The 21,286-nt window shown below is 44.5% G+C and overlaps 1 protein-coding gene across 1 annotated transcript; it reads right to left on the reverse strand.

Annotated features, from left to right (window-relative positions):
• Positions 1-1,165: 1,165 nt before the first annotated feature.
• Cnrip1 (cannabinoid receptor interacting protein 1) lies at positions 1,166-20,809 on the reverse strand. The gene is made up of 3 exons (XM_004660067.2): positions 20,601-20,809; positions 17,454-17,604; positions 1,166-2,132 (listed from the first exon to the last, which is right to left on the reverse strand). The coding sequence occupies exons 1-3, from the start codon at positions 20,777-20,779 to the stop codon at positions 1,968-1,970; spliced, it is 495 nt and encodes a 164-aa protein (XP_004660124.1). The 5' UTR covers positions 20,780-20,809; the 3' UTR covers positions 1,166-1,967.
• Positions 20,810-21,286: the final 477 nt, after the last annotated feature.

Below are 21,286 nucleotides of genomic sequence, written 5' to 3' on the forward strand. Positions count from 1 at the left end.
TCTAGTTTATGAAAGTAACTCTATAAGACACTTCCATTAATCTTGCATATAATTTTTTTCAAGACAAAGTCTGAGTATATAGTTCAGGCTGGCCTTGAATTCTCCATCACCTGGCCTCAGCCTCCAAAGCCTGGGAATTATACCATTATACCACTATCTTGCCAATTTTTTCTTTCTTTCTTTCTTTCTTTCTTTCTTTCTTTCTTTCTTTCTTTCTTTCTTCCTTTTCTTTCTTCTTCCTTTCTTTCTTTTTTTCTTTCTCTCTCTCTTTCTTTCTTTTTTGCTTCGTTTTTCGAGGTAGGGTCTCACTCTGGCCAAGGCTGACCTGGAACTCATTATGTAATCTCAGGGTGGCCTCAAACTCACAGTAATCCTGCTACCTCTGCCTCCCGAGTGCTGGGATTAAAGGCATGTGCCACCATGCTTGGCATATCTTGCCAATTCTTATACAAAAGATGTACAGGGGGCTGGAAGGATGGCTTAACAGTTAAGGCACTTACCTGCAAAGCCAAAGGACCCAGGTTCGATTCCCCAGGACCCATGTAAACCAGATGCACCAGGGGGCATATGCAATGGCTGGAGGCCGTGGTATGCCCATTCCTTCCCTCTGTCTCCCTTTCTCGCGGTCAAATAAATAAATAATAATAATAACAAAAGGTTTACAGGTAGTGCAAAACAAGTTCTCAGCCAAATTTCCCCCAACATAATAAGATTTTTTTTTTCTACTCAGGTGAATTTAGCAGCATCACTGGAAAGCGGTGTGCTACTTTTCGTAAGGGAATTCCTTTCCCTGTGGTGGAGCCGTGCAGAACGAAGGCTTTGTACTAGGTGCCTTCCAGTGTCTGCAATTGGGCAACACAATGCCAGCTCTAGCACAGCGCCGTGCCCTCCTGCGGCTCAGTTAAGCAGCTGGATCCTGGAGAGGTGGTCACCACAAGGAAGAACGGAGTGCAGAGAGTGACAAGAATGTTCTCACTGCCCTGAAGTGCTTGGGCCCCTGTTAGCCTGTGAGGGCTGGCTGGAGAACCCCTGTTAAGCAAGGGCATGAGCTCAGCCCAGGTACACCGCCCTTGCGCTGCAGCGCAGAGATCTGCGCAGACTCGCCTAAGGCCGAGATTCACACGCTCAACAGCGCCTGTCCAAACTAAGAACTCAAATTCGGGCATGATTTTCAATATCTTTATTAAGAAATATCAAAACTTGATTACGATTCCATACACAGTTGTACAAAGTTCCAGTGAAAGGGCTCATAGGAATGCTGTCAGGATGCCTGTTTGAACACCATGGTGGCTTGCCAAAGGGGTGGCCCCAGCCCCTGCTCTACAGCAATGCCCTTCCCTGTCTCCACTAGGCCACCATACAATACCTTGCTACTTGAAAGGGCATTAACGCATTATAAATGCTTCTTTACATACTCATCTTTTAATTTTGTCACCATCCATCTCTTAAAAAGCTGAGCTGTTGATATAGGCAACACAGCATTTGATTCCCATTCACTGCTGACTATGTTACGTTTTCACAAACCCGTTTTGGGAGCTGGCAAACACTGTATGTCACATGTTACAACATCACGCACGGGAGAGCCCAAGCACACTGTCACTTCTTTAAGTCTGACAAGGAACATAGAAGGGAGGAACTATTTATCTTGGAAACAAAACAGCATGGTCATTCTGCGGAACCCCCCACTATAGGGCAAGCTTGCTAGTCTTGCTGAGTTCCAGTCACAATGGCCAGTAGCACAACTGAGCATGGACGGCTGCAAGAGCCCCAGCATAGAACAGTGCACGGAGGCCTCTCAGGGCTGGGTCATCAGGGGAAATCACACTTTCACAAGGATCAGGGCTAGGACGTCCTCGGTACTAGGCGGGAAAACATCCACGGAGTGCTGTGCCTTGGCTAAGACTTGTGCTGGTTTATCTAAAAGTAGACTTTTGGAGACTGTCCAGCAACGTCCGAAGGAGCCGTCTTCAGAGGAAGGACTCCTTGTTCACCCACATGAGGCTGCGCGTCTCATTGGGCTTGCATTCGTACTCAATGACGGAGAAGGGGCTTCCCCACTGGCAGTGGTCCCGCTTGTGGTAATTGTAGAACTTGACTTGCCACACTGTTTCGAAGGTTCCAATGTCTGTGAACTGAGAGAAGAGAGAGAGAGAGGGAGGGAGAATGAGGTGCCCAATGAAAACCTCATTCTGCATGAGCAACCAAGGCAGCTAAAGCAAGTGACAGGACATTTAGCAATGGCGTATCCATCCAAGTCTCCCTTGTTCTCCACAGCTCAAACATTTCCTTTCATGAATTATCTTTTTTTTTTCCCCCCTGGGAAAGAACTCTGACATGTGAGCCCCCTTGTGGGCACGCCTGGCATTGCATGCTTGCGTCACTATGCGTCTGGCTACGTGGGACCTGCAGATTCGAACAGGAGTTCTTTGGCTTGGCAGGCAAGTCCCTTAACCTGGAAGCCATCTCTCCAGCCCATGAAATCTCTTTATTATTTGGAGATATTTTCCTGAAAAAAGCTCTGAGTTTGCTATCATATTATTTTTAACTTTTCTGAAAAACAAATCTTAGATTATGCCTGGGAAGAGAAAAATAAGAATCATGGTCACTCGCTGTCCTTTGGTTTCTACTTCATAAGATGTAGTGTAACATGGCATCTGTATGATGTATCTAAACATAAGATAAAATTATCCTTCTACCATCATTGCAATTTCAGGGAAAGGTATTTGACATAAGGTGGTTTGAGGATTTTATACAAAGTATTGGATTATTAAAGACCTACTGTAACTACCAAACACTGAGTGTGCATAACTCAGGAGTCTATGCCCATGTCTCAGGCTCAGATAATACACTATCTAAACCATATGTGTCTATTATGTACCTTTACATAGAAAGATTTGCATAAAGTATGGTTTTTGCTTTCTTATGAGAGAGAAAGAATTGGTATGCCAGGGCTTCCAGCCTCTGCAGTCAAACTCCAGATGCATGCACCACCTTGTGTGCATGTGCGACCTTGCTCTTGCATCACCTTGTGCACCAGTCTTATGTGGGACCTGGGGGGTTGAACCTGGGTTTTTAGGCTTCACGGGCAAGTGCCTTAACCACTAAGCCATATCTCTGACCCATTTTTGCTTTTAAGACATGTGTATTTCAGCCAAGTGTGCTGGCTCATTCTAGAAATTTCAGTACTTGGGAAGCTGAAACAGGAAGATTGTCATAAAGCTAAGGCCAGCCTGGGTTACATAGTGAGTTCCTGGCCAGCACTGGCTATAGCATGAGACACTCAAAATACAAAGAATCCCTCAGACACAAAATGGGCTATATATCCATGACCTCACAGTGCCTGACACTGCCTACAAAAGACCATCATAACAGGAGGAAAAGATCATAATATCAAAATAAAAGAGAGACTGATTGAGAGGAGGAGGGGATATGAGATGAATGGAGTTTCAAAGGGGAAAGTGGGGGGGGGGCATTACCATGGGATTTTTTTTATAATCATGGAAGATGTTAATAAAAATTTTTTTTGAAGAAAAAAAAATACAAAGCAAACAAAAGAAGGAAGCAAAGAAACAGTTTGCACTCTACTTCCAGAAGGTTGGACCAGCAGATCACTGCAGAGAGTTCACAGCCATAAGGATGCATTTCACTTATGGCCATGAAGAGAACACAGGAACACCCTCGAGGCTGCTGGACAGATGCCTGTGAGGTTGCCTGATCCCATCACTGCCTTCTGAAGCTATTTAGGGGATCTGGCATTAAACAACGTTATTTCGGTCGTTATTTTCTGCGATGATCTTCCCCGGATAGGAAAGAGTAGTCAGGGAACGACTTGGCAGGATGCTTAGGGTTTGCCTGTGCCAGGAGACATGGAGAGAAGGGCAGTGAGCTGTTATGTTTTGCAGCTGATAGGGGAGGAGGGTGATAAGTTGCTTCCCCAGGCAGCATTTCAAGTTGCTCAGAAATCTTATCCTGCACCATGGCCTCATCCTGCTAACTTCGTCCCAAAAAACAAGATCTGGGCTGGACTTTGGAAAATATGGGTGATATGAAACAGTAGATGATATTCTTAAAGCCGACACATTTCCTGGGCATGAAAATGAAGTATCTTTTTAAAAACAGTCATAGCCTAGAGGCTTATAAGCATATGACAGTTTATTCACAATAGTCCTAGGCAGGAGTTAAGCCAAAGGTCTAATGATTCACCTGATAATAGGCAAGTTTTGGCATATTTATAAAATGAAATGATACTGAAAGGGGCCTGTAGATCTAGAAGACATGTGGCATGACAACATCTACATCCCAGAGAAGATTCCCTGTGTAATTTCCATTATATTAAAACTACAGGAATGCTAAAATGTAAACTATACTAACAAGAAACATCTGTGATTATGTAGGGTCTGAGAGAGGAGACTGATGCACTGTGCAAGAAAGAACTTTTAAAGGGCAGAGATAGAAATGTTCTAGTTAGTTAGTTAGTTAGTTAGTTATTTTGAGAGAAGCCCAACTGACTGTCCTCTTTTATGATAGAGAGAGTATTGGCATGCCAGAGTCTCTAGCCACTATAATCAAACTCCAGACGCTTGCACCACCTTGTGCACATGTAAGACCTTGCACTTGCCTCACTTCTGTGAGTCTGGCTTATGTGGGATCTGGAGAGTAGAACATGGGTCCTTAGGCTTTTCAGGCAAGTGCCTTAACCACTAAGCAATCTCTCCACCCTTCCATTTATTTTTATTATTATTATTTTCAAGGCAGGGTCTCACTCTAGCCCAGGCTGACCTAGAACTCACTCCATAGCTCCAGGTTGGCCTTGAACTTACAACAATCCTCCTGCCTCAGCCTCCTGAGTGCTTGGAATAAAGGCATGTGCCATTATACCTGGCAGAAGTATTCTATATCTTGATTGATGTGGAGGTCAAAACTCATTACATTGGATTTGTTCATTACTTGCAAATGATGCCACACAGTTAATTATAAAAATGAAATATCCAGAGATGGCTTAGCTCCCCAGGTCCCATGTAAGCCAGACACACAATGTGATGCAAGTGTGCAAGGTCACACATGTGTACAAGGTGGCACACATATGGAGTTCAACTGTGGTGGCTGGAGGCTCTGGCATGTCAATTCACTCTCTCTGATAAAAACAAAATTTGTTAAAGAATGAAATTTCCACTTTCAGTAAGCTACAAGATGCTGTTGAGAATTGATTCAGTTTTTTTTTTTTTTGAAAGATCAGGTGAAAGGTATGAATATATGTGGGTCCAGAAATTCCACTTCTTATAATTTATCTTAAGAACATCATCAAGGTTAGAGTAGTGAAAAATTTAAGACTAGAAGTCCATTTTTAAGGCATTAATTATGATATATATATGTGACAGAATACTACATGGCAATTTTTTTTTTTTTTTTGAGACAGGGTTTCACTCTAGTACAAGCTGACCTGGAACTCATTCAGTAGACTGAGGCTAGCCTCAAATTTATGATGACCCACTATCTTCAGCATTACAGTCTAGGACTAAAAGCATGTCCCACCATGGCAATTTTAGATGTAGAATACTTTTTTTGTTTATTGCTACATGAACTAAGCAGGGCACTATCAAGAACATGTGTTTGGCAGCTCAGTGCTAGAGCACCTGCTTAGTAAGTACAATGCCCCAGGTTCAATCCCTAGTAAAAGCAAAAAAAAAAAAAAAAAAAAGAGTACAATATTATTCTGAATTCCAATTTAAAATCATATTTACTAATGTTGGAAGATGATACAATACACTTTATTTTTCCTATGAGCTTATCTTTTAAAACGTACTGATTAACTTACCTAATCAGAAGAAAAATATTAAACTAAAACTAAATATTTGCAGATTTTACCAAATAGTTAATACCCTTAATATAAAATAATATACAAATTAGTTGGTAAGAATTATTAAGAATCTTTAGATAAAAGAGCTAAATCATAATTCATTAAAAAGGAAAATATAGCATACATTTGAATTGTACCAATGTTAGCAATTAAATATATACTTTTATAGAGATGCTATTTCTTTACCAAGTTGGTAAAAATTTATAAACACCAGAAAACACACGCATTCTACACTAAGAAAATGTTATGAAAATGGTGGTATTCTGATATGATATACTTACATAGTCATTATAGAAGAATTTGGGATTACTGATATGATGCAAGCAAATGCTTAGAACAACATTAGCACGAAAGAGAATTATATATATATATATATGTATACATATATATATGTGTGTACATATATATATGAATTATATATATATGTATATGTATACATATATATATGTATATGTATACATATATATACACACACACACACACACACACACACTCAGAAGTGTAAAATCAAAAGTATGTAAAAACAGTGTTAATTTATAAGAAATTGAATTTTTCACCCAGCCCAAATAGCACAGTTTGGAAAACATTAGGCTGGATAAATTCAGTTTTCTATCTTTTCATTCAGAATTTTCCGCAGTAAATGCTATTTTTACAATCAGACTTTCAAGTTTATGAAACTAATTATCAGCCTTCAAAAACTAATATATAGTATCTAAGAATGAGATTTCATAAATCCCATTAAGGATATGTGCATCTTGAGGGCCGGGGAGGTTGCCTGGTGAATAAGGTGCTTGTGGTACAAAGTGTGGGTACCTACTTCGACCCCAGACTTCATGTTAAAGCTGGCAGCTGTGGTGTGCTCTGCCAGCACGTTGCCAGTGAGATGTGAGGGGAAGTATGGAGAATTTCCAAGAAGCTGATGGACCAGCTAACCTGGTACATGCAGAGCAAACAACCTGACTGAGGGTCTCTGCTCAAATGAGGTGGAAGGCAAGGACCAACACCCACAACTTGTCCTCTGACCTCTATGTGACTGCAGTGGTCCATACATTCATACCCATGAATACACATACACACACCATAAAGAATTATAATAGACAAGTAAAAGTCCATAAAACACCCTGATGAAAATATCAGATTTGTTCACAATAGGATAGTGTTGTCATAAGTAAACTGCAATCTCATCTTGTGATTCACTTTTAAAATTTTAGTATCATTGTTTTAACCAGCAGAAGACATTGCAAGTGTTAAGTCCAATTAAATTTTAAAATTTAATTGAGGGCTGGAGAAATGGCTTAGCAGTTAAGGTGTTTGCCTGCAAAACCAACAGACCCAGGTTTGATTCCCCAGGACCCACGTAAGCCAGATACACAGGGGCACATGCATCTGGAGTTTGTTTGCAGTGGCTGGAGACCCTGGCATGCTCATTCTCTCTGTCTGTCTGTCTCTCTCTCTGCTTGCAAATAAATAAATAAAATTAAACAATAAAATTTGAGCCGGGCGTGGTGGCGCACGCCTTTAATCCCAGCACTCGGGAGGCAGAGGTAGGAGTATCACTGTGAGTTCGAGGCCACCCTGAGACTACACAGTGAATTCCAGGTCAGCCTGAGCTAGAGTGAGACCCTACCTCAAAAAAAACAAAACAAAACAACCAAAAAATAAAAATAAATAAAATTTAATTGAAATGTGAATTTTAAATTATAAAGTTTTTTTGAGACAGGGTCTCACTATGTAGCCCAGGTTGGCCTTGTATTTACAGAGATCTACCTGCTTCCGCCTTCTAATGGGTGGGATTATAATCAAGAGTCACAACATCCCACTAATAAAGGTATTTTTTAAAGTACATTTTTTGCACGTGTATGATGTGTGTGTGTGTGTTTGCATGTGCTTGCATGTATATGGGTGCACGTGTGTGCATGCACGTGTGGAGGCCAGAGGTTGGCACTGAATGTTCTCCTCATTTGTTCCGTACCGCATGCCGTGAGACTGGGCGTCTCTCTGAACCTAGATCACCAGCGCAGCTAGACAAGCCAGCCAGCATGCCTGAGGGCCCACCTGTCTCCACCTCCCTCCCCAGCACTGGGAAAACGGGCATGCCACCACATCTGGCATTTTGCATAGGTGCTGGAGATCAAACTCAGATCCTCATGCTTGTGCCACATGCCCTTTACCCCCTGAGCCAGTTCCCAGCCCTAAAGTGTACACACACACACACACACACACACACACACACACACACACAGTTTGTTTGTTTTAATATTTTTGTTTATTTATTTATTTGAAAGTGGAAGAGGAAGAGAGAGAGAATGGGTGCGCCAGGGCCTCCAGCCACTGCAAACGAACTCCAGACCTGTGCGCCCCCTTGTGCATCTGGGTAACGTGGGTCCTGGGGATTTGAACCAGGGTCTTTTGGTTTTGCAGGCAAATGCCTTACTAAGCAATCCCTCCAGCCCCTGGTTTTATTTTTTTGAGGTTCTAGTCCAGGCTGACCTGAAATTCACTCTGTATTCTCAGGGTGGCCTCAAACTCATGGTGATTCTCCTACCTCTGCCTCCCAAGTGCTGAGATTAGAGGCATGCACCACCACACCCAGCTTTATATTTTTTCAATTTGAGAAAGAGAGAGGGAGAGAGAGAATGGGTCTGCCAGGGCCTCTAGCCACTGCAAACAAACTCCAGATGCATGTGTCCCTTGTGCATCTGGCTTTCCATGGGTCTTGGGGAATCAAACCTGAGTCCTTTGACTTTGTGGGCAAGTGCCTTAACCACTAAGCAATCTCTCCATCCCTAAAGTACATATTTTAGTAATAAAACATTTTATTATATAAGCATTTTTCAAACACAAGATAATCTTTAGAGAGAAGCAGCATGCCAGGTAAGTGAGAAAAACAACACCAAGATCTTTTTTTTTTAAAATAAGTGAGACTTAGATGTGAAAAATAAAAGAATAATAGGACCACAGGCAGGAAAGAAAAAGCATTACACTTATGTCTGGAAATAATTTAAACTAGGAAAGTCTCAGTCTAAGAATTCTCAGTCACACAAGAGACCAAAATAGAAATATGCTGACAGCAACAGTCACAGCTAAAAAAAAAAATGTGGGACATTTAGGGGCTTATGTTTCAGCTTTGGTTTCTCTGTTAATATCGGGTTTAAAGTTATGTCGAAGTGCACTGTTACTGTCTCTGAATGTCCCTCTCGCTGAGGCCGTGTTCCAGACTTATTATTTTTATTTTTTTAATGTATTTATTTATTTGAGAGAGAAAGAAAGAGGCAGAGAGAGAGTGAGAGGGAGAGAATGGGCACGGCAGCGCCTCCAGCCACTGCACACGAACTCTAGACGCATGCGCCACCTTGTGCATCTGGCTTTACATGCGTCCTGGGGAAGTGCAGCCAAGTGCCTTATCTACTGAGCCATCTCTCTAGCCCCACCAGCCTTACTTTTTATATAAAAACTTTCTCGAGTTTTTTTTTTTTTTGAGGTAGGGTCTCACTCTGGCCCAGTTTGACCTAGAATTCACTATGTAGTCCCAGGTTGGCTTTGAACTCACAGCTTCCTGGGCTTTTTAGTACCTAGCATAGGCTTTCTTCTCATCTAGCTAAGAGGAGATCTGAAATAGAAGTTTTTCAATTGCATTAAGGGGCTTACACAAAAAAGGTTTGTAGCAAGCCTCCCTTGTGAGCTCAGAAAGAAGGCAAGGGCACGGTCTCCTACTTATTCTGCTCACCATAGGCACTGGCCCTGAACTGACATGGATTCTAGGGGACCCCAGACAGCATTACAGCTCTCCAGGGAAAGAAGGGCTGTTGGAGGTCAGGAAATCAATGGGATTTTACCCAAAGTCTGTTTCACAGTGAGTCCCCAAGCTCATTTTGTAGTAATTTCCCCAGTCCCTGGATGCATAATTGGGAAAGATGTACTTAGAAATGGCAGGGTCACCACATTGGTTCCCCGACCCGTGGAGTGAGGGTTATTAAGGTTGGAAGGGCCATGGGGAAGCCTAGAGCTGCCTCTACCAGAAAAGATAGTGAGCTAAAATCAGTATCGCATCCCTGGGAGGATCAGAGATTGTGCTACCCATCAAGGGCTTGCATGTCGCTCGGTAGAGGTTTCCATAACATTTCCCTTAAATTCTCATATCTATCCTGAGTAGAAAACGGATAGATCACAGAGAATAACAACTGATCACCAAAAACTTAATCAAGCAGTGACTCCAACAGCTGCTGTTGTTACAGATTAAGATCTCTCCCAGTGCCTGGTATGTAGCTACTGATCTTGTAAAAATGCTTTCTTTGGCTGGAGGGATGGCTTAGCATTTAAGGTGTTTGCCTGCAAAGCCAAAGGACCCATGTTATCCAGATGCACAAGGTGGCGCATGCGTCTGGAGTTTGTCTGCAGTGGCTGGAGGTCCTGGCACGCCCATTGTCTCTCTCCCTCTTCCTCTGTCAAATAAATAGATAAAAATATGCTTTCTTCTCCATAAGGACCATGTGTTTTCAGTTAGCATGGCCAGAAGCACACCTTTACTATTTAACCTCAAGGTTACCATTATTAATTATTCAGCCCTGTGTTATAACTTGGTTCACAAGGATCTTGATCGCAATTCCCTTCCACAAGGTGTCACCCTGCAAGGACATTATGCTGACTAGACCAAGTGAGCAGGAGGGAGCAACCGTTCCACACTCGGTTTATTCACATCATCAAATGGGAACTAAATCCAATCAAAATCCAAGAGTCGCTGGGTGTGGTGGTGCATACCTTTAATCCCAGCACTTGGAGGCAGAGGTAGGAGGATCTCCATAAATTCGAGGCCACCCTGAGAGTACATAGTGAATTCCAGGTCAGCCGGGGCTAGAGTGAAACCCTACCTAAAAAAAAAAAAAAAAATCCAAGAGTCCTCTACCTCAGTAACACCTTTAGGAGAACAGTGGCGGGGGCCATGCAGAAATACTGTTCTAAGGTGAAGAAAAGTTATTGCAGCTGGCCCCTTCCTCCCACTAAGACAAAGGCACAATGCTTAGTGGGCCAATTCGGATTCAGCAGGCAGCAAGCACATTCCTCACTTGGGTGTGTTACTCTGGTCCATGGACCAAGTGACTCATCTGCCTCCTGTTCTGCCTCTGTGCCCCCACAGCCACCGCCATCCCCCATCTCCTCTCCTCCTCTTTCCCCTCCTGCCCAATGTCCTTGTTCTTGCAAGGACAGAATGGACCCTTTACATGAGGTCACAGGCGCTGAAAGAATTGTTCACATTCATTGTTCACGTTCATGTTCCTTTTTCCATGTCTGACTTATCCCAGATTGAAAAACGTCTAGGGTCTTTCTCCACTGATCCAACACACTACGCTAAAAGATGTCGCTACCTCACCCAGGCCTATGACCTAACCTGAGGCTCGCTTAACTGATAACACTTTCCCCTTGGGGATGCTTGCTGTCCCCAGAGAGGACCCTGACCGAATATACCATACTCCCACTGACTCCCCAGGATGGATGGCCTGTGATGGTTCTTTGCCTCCTGGCTGGCCTCCAAAAGATATCCCATAAGTTCTGACAGACTCCAGACACTTACCCAGAGGCCTAATGAAAATCCAGCTGAGTTTATGGGACGCCTAACTGAGGAACTCACCCAAAAAATACACTCGCCTCCACCCCAATTCTCAGGAGGGCATGATAGTTCTCAATACCCATTTCCTGTCCCAATCTGTCCTCACATTAAAAAAACAAACAAACAATTTAAATTCCTAGAAAAGGGCCCTCAAACCCCTCAGGGAGATCTGCTTATCCTGGCACTTAAAGTTTTTAATAGCAGAGAAGACCAGAGTAGGCTAACCCCTTCCCTTCATCACCCACAAGAGCCAATCACTGATCAGGGCCTGGCGGCTGAGGACGGTGCCCTGGGACCTCGGCCGCCACCAACACTCGCCATGTTAAATTTAAAAAAGCTTTTATTTTTGCCTCAAAGTGGTTTGCATGGTCTTGGTCACTCCCAAACCTTACACTGACCAGGTGTGGACATTTTCTATCTCTTGTTTCCTACTTTAGCCTCCTACTCTCTGAATGTACTTTTTTTTTTTTTTTTTTTTGAGGTAGGGTCTCACTCTGGTCCAGGCTGACCTGGAATTCACTATGTAGTTTCAGGGTAGCCTTGAACTCATGGTGATCCTCCTACCTCTGCCTCCTGAGTGCTGGAAATAAAGGCGTGCGCCACCACACCCGGCTTTTTCTTTTTGTTGTTGCTGTTTTTTGTTTTCTGAGGTAGGGTCTCACTCTGGCCCAGGCTGACCTGGAATTAACTATGTAGTCTCAGGGTGGCCTTGAACTCACAGTGATCCACCTACCTCTGCCTCTGGAGTGCTGGGATTAAAGGTGTGTGCCACCACACCCGCGCCTGGCTCTGAATGCACGTTTTATTGCTGTTTCTATCATTCTTTTTCCCTCTGTCTCTTTCATTTTCTCTCTCCCTCTCTTTCTCTCCTCTCTCTCCCATATCTGGTCCCATCCCCCTTCCATCTGGTGTTCTTCCCTCCCAGTGTGTTCTGCCAGCCAGTGGGCACTTCTCCTCCCCCGTTTTTCTCATCTTGTCCCCTCTCCCCAAGCTACATCACTCTGAGCCAACTCCCTGGCACTGTTCAAGCTGCTGCTGGCATCTTTATGCCAGCAGCAAACACCTCAGCATATGCACAACTGGGCCCCTTTCTTTTCCCTCCAGCTCCTAAGCCATGCCACTCAGAGGCAACAGTAAAGTATTCTTTTTATTAACCCACATACTGTTTTCAGAGCGTCTATCATCAATCCCCCACTCCTGACACTACGGTTCCTGTGTGCTACAGTGCCAAGATGCCAGGCAGGATGTGCCTGCTGGTATGATAGGGAAGGAGAAACAGGAGAAAGCTAGCTTCTCCTAGGCAGTTTTTATCGATGTGTTTATTCATTTGTTTATTTACTTTGGTTTTTACCGAGGTAGAACCTCACTTTAGCCTAGGCTGACCCGGAACTCCCTCTGTAATCCCAGTGCTGGGATTAAAGGCCCTCACCACCATGCCTGGCTTGTGGCAGTTTTAGTCACAGGCAAAAGCCCTAAAATGGAGCAGGAAGAAGCCATTCTGTCAGTTCTGGCAAAACTGAACTTTGCTTGCATCTGATCCTGTCTTACCCAAGATGGCTGCCAGGGACACTACCAGCAAGATCCTCCTGCTCAGCCTCTCTGGGACAGCCCCCCCCCCCCAGTCCAGAACCAATCAGATCCTGGACCACCCCACAACCAATCAGGTCTTACATACCTGAATCTGACTCCTCAAAAATCCATTTAAAATATTTTTTAATTATTAATTTTTTTAAATTTATTTGAGAAAGAGAAAACAAGACGGAGAAAGAGAGAAAAAAATGGGCATGCCAAGGCTTCTAACTACTGCAAATGGGTTACAGACACTTTAAAAGGACTGTCAAGACTTATCTATGCTATTCTCTGGCCTCTCTGTCTGGACACATGTAAGTCTGGCTTTCCCCTATTCAGCCAGGCTCCTGACATCAATACAAGATAAAGATACAGTAAAAATAAAAAAATTGCACCGCGTGGTGGCGCACACCTTTAATGCCAGCACTACGAAGGCAGAAGTAGGAGGATTGCCGTGAGTTCGAGACCACCCTGAGACTCCATAGTGAATTCCAGGTCATCCTGGGCTAGAGTGAGACCCTACCTTGAAAAAAAAAAAAAACAAAAACACCCAAAAAGAAAAAAAAAATTATAGGCCAATCTCCCTGATGATTATGGATGTACAAATTCTCAGTAAAATTACTACACTCCCAATTTAAGAGTACAAAGATCATTTACAACATGAATTCATACACACCTTTAAACAATATCTCTAAATATTCCTTCAATTTCCCAATAAAAAACACAGACTAGCCAGGGGTGGTGGAGCACACCTTCAATCCCAGCACTCGGGAGGCAGAAGTAGAAGGATCACTGTGAGTTTGAGGCCACCCTGAGATGACATAGTGAATTTCAGGTCAGCCTGAGCTAGAGTGAGACCCTACTCAAAAGAGAGAGAGAGAAACTCTGGTTCAAAGAATGAGTGGAATGGAATGGGACACCCAATGATCTACTCCAGCCACTGCAGGTGAGCACGTGGGGGCCACAGTGGCACACATATGTGCATACACCACACACACATACACCTTACCACCCACAAGCACACGCACCCAAGCCAGAAGCTCAACTAAAGGCACAGTGCATCAAGAAGACATAACAATTCTGAACACGTATGGCATTGAACACAGGTGCAAGCAATTTCATGAAGCAAATACTAGACATAAAGACCCAAATAAAACCCAACATAGTCTTAGTAGGTGACTTGAATACCCTATTCTCAGGCTGGTAGGATGGCTTTGCGGTTAAGACATTTGCCTGAAAGGCCAAAGGACCCAGGTTCGATTCCTCGGTGTCCACGTAAGCCAGATGCACAAGGTGGCACATACGTCTGGAGTTCATTTGCAGTGACTGGAGGCCCTGGTGCGCCCATTCTCTCTCTCTCTCTCTCTCAGTTTCTGTGTCAAATAAATAAATAAATAAATATAAAATATGAATACCCTATTCTCACCAATACACAGGTCATCCAGACCAAAAGAACAGAAAGACATTGGAGTTGAAGGACATCATAGATCAAATGGACTTAACAGACATGTACAGAACATTTTACCCAAACACAACAAAGCACACATCAGCCATCAGTAAGTTCTCAGGGGATGATGAGAACCTCATGCTCCATCGTGAACTAAGATAAGACTCTTGGCACAGCCTCCAAGGGCACTACACTTTTTTATAATAGCAAGTACTTGCATACTTAATCTAGGAGGAAGGAAGGCTTCCCAAGCTGGATCAATTCTAGGTACAAAAACCATAAGGGAAAAGGCCAATATGTTGAACTACATGAAAATTTACAATTTACATTATAAACAAAGTTAACACAAACGATAAATTATGCACACATTCAATATAGAATAAAAATGGTTTTTAAAATGTTTGTTATTATTATTAACTAGATGTTTCATTTTGGATGTATCATGTGTTGGTACCCTCTTTTCCCTTCTCCCTGCCCCCCTTCCACTGGGGATGCGCCTCGGTGGAGTTGCAGGTATTCCCCATGGGGTTGAAAATGGCTATTTTTAATTTATAAAAATTTCTTAGGCTGGAGAGATGTGTTAGTGGTTTAGTGACTTGCCTGAAAAGCTAAAGGACCCAGATTTGATTCCCCAGGACCCACATAAGCCAGATACACAAGGGGGTGCACGTGTCTGGAGTTCGTTTGCAGTGGCTGGAGGCCCTGGTGTGCTCTCTCTCTCTCTCTCTCTCTCTCTCTCTCTCTCTCTCTCTGTCTGCCTCTTTCTCTCACATGTGTTCTCAATAAATGAATAAAATGTATTTTAAAAAAGTATATGTAAAGAATGATACCCAATACATACATATATCCAAAGACACAGCAGAAACAATTTTCCATGGATATTTATTAAATGTTAGCAGCAGTCATTGGTTAGAGAAATTAGCATTTCTCCCATTTTATATTTTTTATCTGTTAAAGAATCTTTGATGGTCAATAGAATTCTTTCCAAAAATTGTTCAAATGTAGACTCCAAAGGGATAAGGAGCTCAAGAGTTCCTTTCTGCTGTGGTTGTTCTAAGCATACTGGGCACCATGGAGCCTTATGGTTTGAAAGGACTGCATGCATTAGGTCTTAAATCAGTGTTTCTCATAGTGCATTTTACAGACCTAGGGTTGGTCCTCTGAACCAGTGTTCAGTTTTTTTGTTTTGTTTTGTTTTGTTTGAGGTAGGGTCTCACTCTAGCCCAGGCTGACCTGGAATTCACTATGTAGTCTCAGGGTGGCCTTGAACTCATGGCGATCCTCCTACCTCTGCCTCCCAAGTGCTGGGATTAAAGGCGTGTGCCACCACGCCCGGCCAGTGTTCCGTTTTTCTGGGCCTAACTTCGTTTTTTTCTGAACTAAAAAATGACTGAATGGGGGACCTAGAATTGAAATTTTAAGTAATTTTCAAAGAAACCTCTTTCTTTCTTTCCTTCTTTCCTTCTTTCTTTCTTTCTTTCTTTCTTTCTTTCTTTCTTTCTTTATTTCTTTCTTTCCTTCCTTCCTTCCTTCTTCCCTTCCTTCTTTCCCTCCCTCCTTCCCTTTCTTCCCCTCCCCTCCCCCTTTCTCTCTTTCTTTCTTTCTTCCGTTCTTTCTTTCCTAGAGGCAAGGTCTTACTCTAGCCCAGGCTGACCTGGAACTCACTCTGTAGTTCTAGGCTGTCCTAGAAGGCAATCCTCCTACCTCTGCTTCTGGAGTGTGGGATTAAAGGTGTGTGCCACCACGCCCGGCTAGGAGTCTCTTTGTACACTGCTGTTTGCGAAACTGTGATCTCACCTATCAAGCTAGAAGGCAGACAATTCAAAATTGCTCTTGCAGAGAGCAAAGACTGCTCGGATTTAAAGCTGCAATTTACGTGAACTTTGCATTTTAGCCAGCTTCTTTTATCACCCATTGTGTTTGCACATATGAATAACTATCTGTCACCTGTTTGTTCCAATTTGTAAATTTTTGATAGACTTATCAATATTCTTTGGTTATATTGTATTAAAAATATACATGCCTTCTATGTGGGTCCTGGGTGAAAACAGAATAAAATTGCCTGTACTGAACATATATAGACTTTTTCTTGTCCTTCGTTTATTCCTTAAGTAACACAATATAACAACTGCTTGCATGGCATCTACACTGTAATAAAAGCTGAGATGATTGAAGGCATGTGAAAGGACATGTGTAGGCTACATGCAAATACTGTGACATTTTATATAAAGGATTAGCACATGTGTAGATTTTGGTATCTGCAGGAGGTCCCAGGAACCAATCCCATATGGATGTTGATGGAAAACTGCATTATATGTGATATGACTAGATACTAAAAAGCTTATTGTAGCCAGGTGTGGTGGCGCATGCCTTTAATCCCAGCACTAGACAGGCAGAGGTAGGAGGATTGCCATGAGTTCGAGGTCATTCTGAGACTACATAATGAATTCCAGATCAGCCTGAGCTACAGCGAGACCCTACCTCGAAAAACTGAAAAAACAAAACAAAACAAAAAAAGCTTATTGTGTTCCATGGCAATCATTTTTTCAAGTTCTTCCAGTTAAGAGTATATTCAAATAGCAAAATGAGTTTTTTCAAAACAAAAAGATGGTGGGCTAGTTAGAATTAGACATTTTTCAAATTAATTATCTAAACAAGTCCCCATACAGAAATATAACAGAGAAAATGTCATCATAGCTACTATTCCTCCCAAAACCATCTGCCTGGTGCTTGGTGTGTTTTGACATTTAAAACATCAGTTTGTCAAGGAAAAGAAAATTGTTACATAGTTTTCCTCCCAACAGATCCATGAGGGAATCTTAACTCAATTTCCAATTAACTCCAGTATAGCTTTTCTTTTTCTTTTAGAGAGAGAGAGAGACATAAAGAGAGTCGGAGAGAGGATGAGATATTTCTCCCTTATAGTTTCCATTTGCTTTCAATCTCTTCCCCCAACACCCGTAGCTGGGACTTACCGGCATGGTGATCTGGATGGGCTGCCGTTCCCCACTTTTGGTCGGGGCCACGCCTTCTGTATCATATGTGCCTATATAAACAACTCTGTCCCCATCAGGCTCTTTGGACTTCAGCTCCAGTGGGACAAGCACACCACCGATAGAAATATTCCTGCAAAAGATGGGAGGTGAGCATATATGGTAGGAATTAGCTTAGGTACTCTCTTCTGGGCTGGATCAAAGCTGTATGTGGAAGGGAGACCTCGCGGGATGGTACAAAGTTCTAAAAGGTCTGGAAGTCCACAGTTCTCCAGGCAAGTTGTCACAGGACCACGGGCCAACCGCTTCTCCTCTGGAGTGATGTCACTAATCTCATCTAGAAGGCTATCAGCGGTTCTTCTCCGTACAGAGAAAAACCATCTAGGGAGTTATCAAATTTCTCCTTATACCTAGCCCCACTCCAAACCCCCGAGATTAGGATTCTGTTGATCTGGGATACAATTTGGCACAGATAAATTTAAGGTCATCTAGGTAATTCATATATGCAGGTAGAGGCAAGAATCTGTGAACTAACTCTCTAAAGATTTTTTTTTTTGTGTGTTCTGCTCCAAAAATCAAAGACTCCATGATGTAAAGTATTCCTCCTCAGCCTGGCCACATGACGAGAAATTCTCACCTTTATAAAAGAAAAGCTGTTTTCATTTTCAGTTACTTATTTTTGAGAAAAAGAGAAAAAATGTGAATGAATTGGTGCACTAGGGCCTCTAACCACTGCAAATGAACTCCAAATGCATACGCCATTTGTGCATCTGGTTTTTCACTGGTACTGGGGAATCAAACCTGGACCATCAGGCTTTGCAAGTATATGCCTTTAACCACGGAGCCATCTCTCCAGGTCTTGAATAACTGATTCCAATGCACAGTCACTGAGCATCAGCTAGGAACCCGTGAGAACACAAACATTTGCTACCCTTGATAGCAAAGTAGAAACACTGGTGAGAGGTCAGGCTTGATGATGTACCCCTTTAATCCCAGCACTCGGGAGGCAGAGGTAGGAGGATTGCCATGCGTTCGAGGCCAACCTGAAACTACATAGTGTATTCCAGGTCAGCCTGGGCTAGAGCGAGACCCCACTTCCAAAAACAATAAAAATAAATAGAAACACTGGTGATCCCCAGCCATCTATTTCAATAAGCTCTTAGATAATTTTTAAAAATTATTTATTTATTTGAGAGAGATAAAGAGGCAGAGAGAGGGAGAGAAAATGGGTATGCCAGGGCCTCCAACCACTGCAAACAAATTCCAGATGCGTTTACCCCCTGTGTATCTGGCTTACATGGATCCTGGGAGAATCAAGCCAGGGTATTTTGGCTCTGCAGGCAAATGCCTTAACTGCTAAGTCCTCTCTCCAGACCCTCTTAGATGATTTTTTAATGTACATTCAGATCTGAGAGCCACCAGAGGAGGACACTTGAGGAATCCTTAATAAAATTGAAGTGTAACACGAGAAAAAGTTTTGATATTATCAAATTTGTTTTTAGGTTAGCTTGAAATGTAGAGACTCATCACAAAGACAACAGAGCATAGCCTGGCTAAATTGATAGTGAAGGTTGTTAGGAAAGCGGGGAAGGGAAAGCCAGGGTTCTTCTCAGGGGCAGGGAACAATGGGCAATGTGAGGGCAGCGGGCACAGGGAGGTGCTGAGGGTGCCCACACATATAAGGATCAGAAGCAGCAAAAAACATCCGGGTGAGGCTCGGCTAAGACAAATTTACCTAATTAAGAGCAACTATAGGGCTGGAGAGATGGCTGAGCGGTTAAGGCGTTTGCCTGTAAGCCTAAGGACCCAGGTTAGATTCCCCAGGACCCACATTAGCCCGATGCACAAGGGGGCGCACACCTCTGGAGTTCATTTGCAGTGGCTGGAGACCCTGGTGCTCCCATCCTATTTGCCCCTCTCTCAAAATAAATAAATAAAATATTAAAAGCAACTATAAAAGTGCCTGACGAGGGGCTGAAGAGAGTTGACTCAGTGGTTAAAGGCACTTGCTTAGAAAGCCTGATGGCCTGGGTTTGACTCCCCAGGACCCACTTGAAGCCAGATGCACAAAGTGGCTCATGTGTCTGGAGTTCATATGCACTGGCAGGGGTTCCTGGCGTGCCCATTCTCTCTATGTGCCTTTCTCTCTTTCCATATAAATAAATTTTTTCAAAGCGACAAAAGACACCCCTCTCTTCCAGCATATGTGTAAATGTTGATTTAATCCGTTACATAGTTCTGAGGTGGAAACGGGGAGGTAAAGGGAGTACCCATAGTTCTTTCTTTTTCTTCTTGTTTTTAGGAAGGGATAGGGTCTCACTTTAGCTCAGGCTGACCTGGAATTCACTATGTAGTCTTAGGGTGGCCTGGAACTCACAGCGATCCTCCTGCCTCTGCCTCTGCTTCCCGAGTGCTGGGACTAAAGGCGTGCTCCTTCTACAGGCCACTGTAGTGTTCCACAATGCCTACTGGGTCTACTGGGTGCATCACCCCTCAGAAGCTGGGCAACGCTCATCCGTGGCACGAATCAACCAAAATCAACACAAAACAACATCCTTTTAGGAGGACGCGGTTAATCCTCAGCAACATCAATCAGTCTTTCAGGAGGAAAGGAAAATTAAAGGGCACGGGGAAGCCAGGAAAATAGGCCTAAGCAGAGGCGGCGCCCTCTAATCGCGCCTGCGGCTCCAGCTACCGGGTCCCCCCCCAACCCCTTCCCCCCGCCACCAAACCGCGAGAGAGGAAGAGTGGGGAGAAACCCTTGGGGATCCAACGACCACCCCTCCCTCCTCGCCCAGCCTTCCTCCCTCTTCAGCCCGAAGCCGAGGGTTCCCCCAGGACCAAGCACGGTGGGGCTGAGATTGCATCTGCGCCCGGGGCGACCTTCCGCCACCTGCCCCACCCTAGCTGTGCGGTTCCGCGCGGAGAGCCGCACGAAAAGGAAATTTGCAGCCTCCCCCGCCCCCCCCCCACCCCCCAAAAAAATAAACAAAGAATCAAAAAATCAACAACTATGTTCTTCTCGCTGACTTGATGGGACTCTGCGACAGGGGAGGGCAGCGGGAGTGGGGGCCTGGGCGGAAGGATGGAGGGGCCAGGCTGCCCGCAGGCCACCCGGCGTGGACTCACTGGACCTGCAGGGTGACGGGCTTGCACTTCACCTCCACCTTGTACGAGGAGCCCGTGAGCAGCTTGATGGTGCGGTTCTGCCCGAAGCGCTGCCCGTCCACCTTGTAGAAGACCGGGCCGTCGTTGGGCTGGATGCGCAGCGCGATGGAGAGGCGCACGAGGCCCGGCAGGTCGCCCATGGCTCGGGAGCGGCCCGGGGTCCGGGCGGCGGCGGCGGCGGGCCGGGCTGCGTCCCCGGGCGCTCGGGCTGCGGGCTGCGGGCTGCAGGCGCCGCCCCGGCCGCCCGCCCGCCCGCCCCACGCGCGCCGCTCCCCGCGCACGCGAGCGCTCGCCGCCCCCCGCCGGGCCCGGGCGAGTTAATCCCGCCGACGCCCCGCCGTCGCCCGGGGCGGGGGCCCGGAGCAGCGGGTCAGGCCTCCTCGGGCAGCCGCAGAGGCCAGGAGAGGACCCGAGGCCCAGCGCTTCTCCTTCTAGACCCTAAGGATGTAGCTGGACTGGGCGGGGGCGGGGGAGGGATGTAGGGAGAAGATGCAGGATGGGGGAGGAGGCGACGGGAAGCGAGGCAGGAAATCGCTGGGAAGTGATTAAAGTGCCAGGAAATCGGTTTGTTCCAAAATTTGGGTTAAATGGCCGAGGAAAGTCTGGAAGCCACACTGGATCAGGAATGCAGCAAGAGAAAGAATGAA

Source organism: Jaculus jaculus, chromosome 18 (genome assembly GCF_020740685.1).
Source record: "Jaculus jaculus isolate mJacJac1 chromosome 18, mJacJac1.mat.Y.cur, whole genome shotgun sequence".
Classification (NCBI taxonomy): domain Eukaryota; kingdom Metazoa; phylum Chordata; class Mammalia; order Rodentia; family Dipodidae; genus Jaculus; species Jaculus jaculus.

Coding starts and splice junctions, on each gene's coding strand:
- Cnrip1 (XM_004660067.2), bottom strand. CDS start 20,779: ATGGGCGACCTGCCGGGCCTCGTGCGCCTCTCCATCGCGCTGCGCATC. Junction 17,605..20,600: donor CCCGTCACCCTGCAGGTCCA/GTGAGTCCACGC, acceptor CATCTTTTGCAG/GAATATTTCTATCGGTGGTG. Junction 2,133..17,453: donor CCATCCAGATCACCATGCCG/GTAAGTCCCAGC, acceptor CTCTTCTCTCAG/TTCACAGACATTGGAACCTT.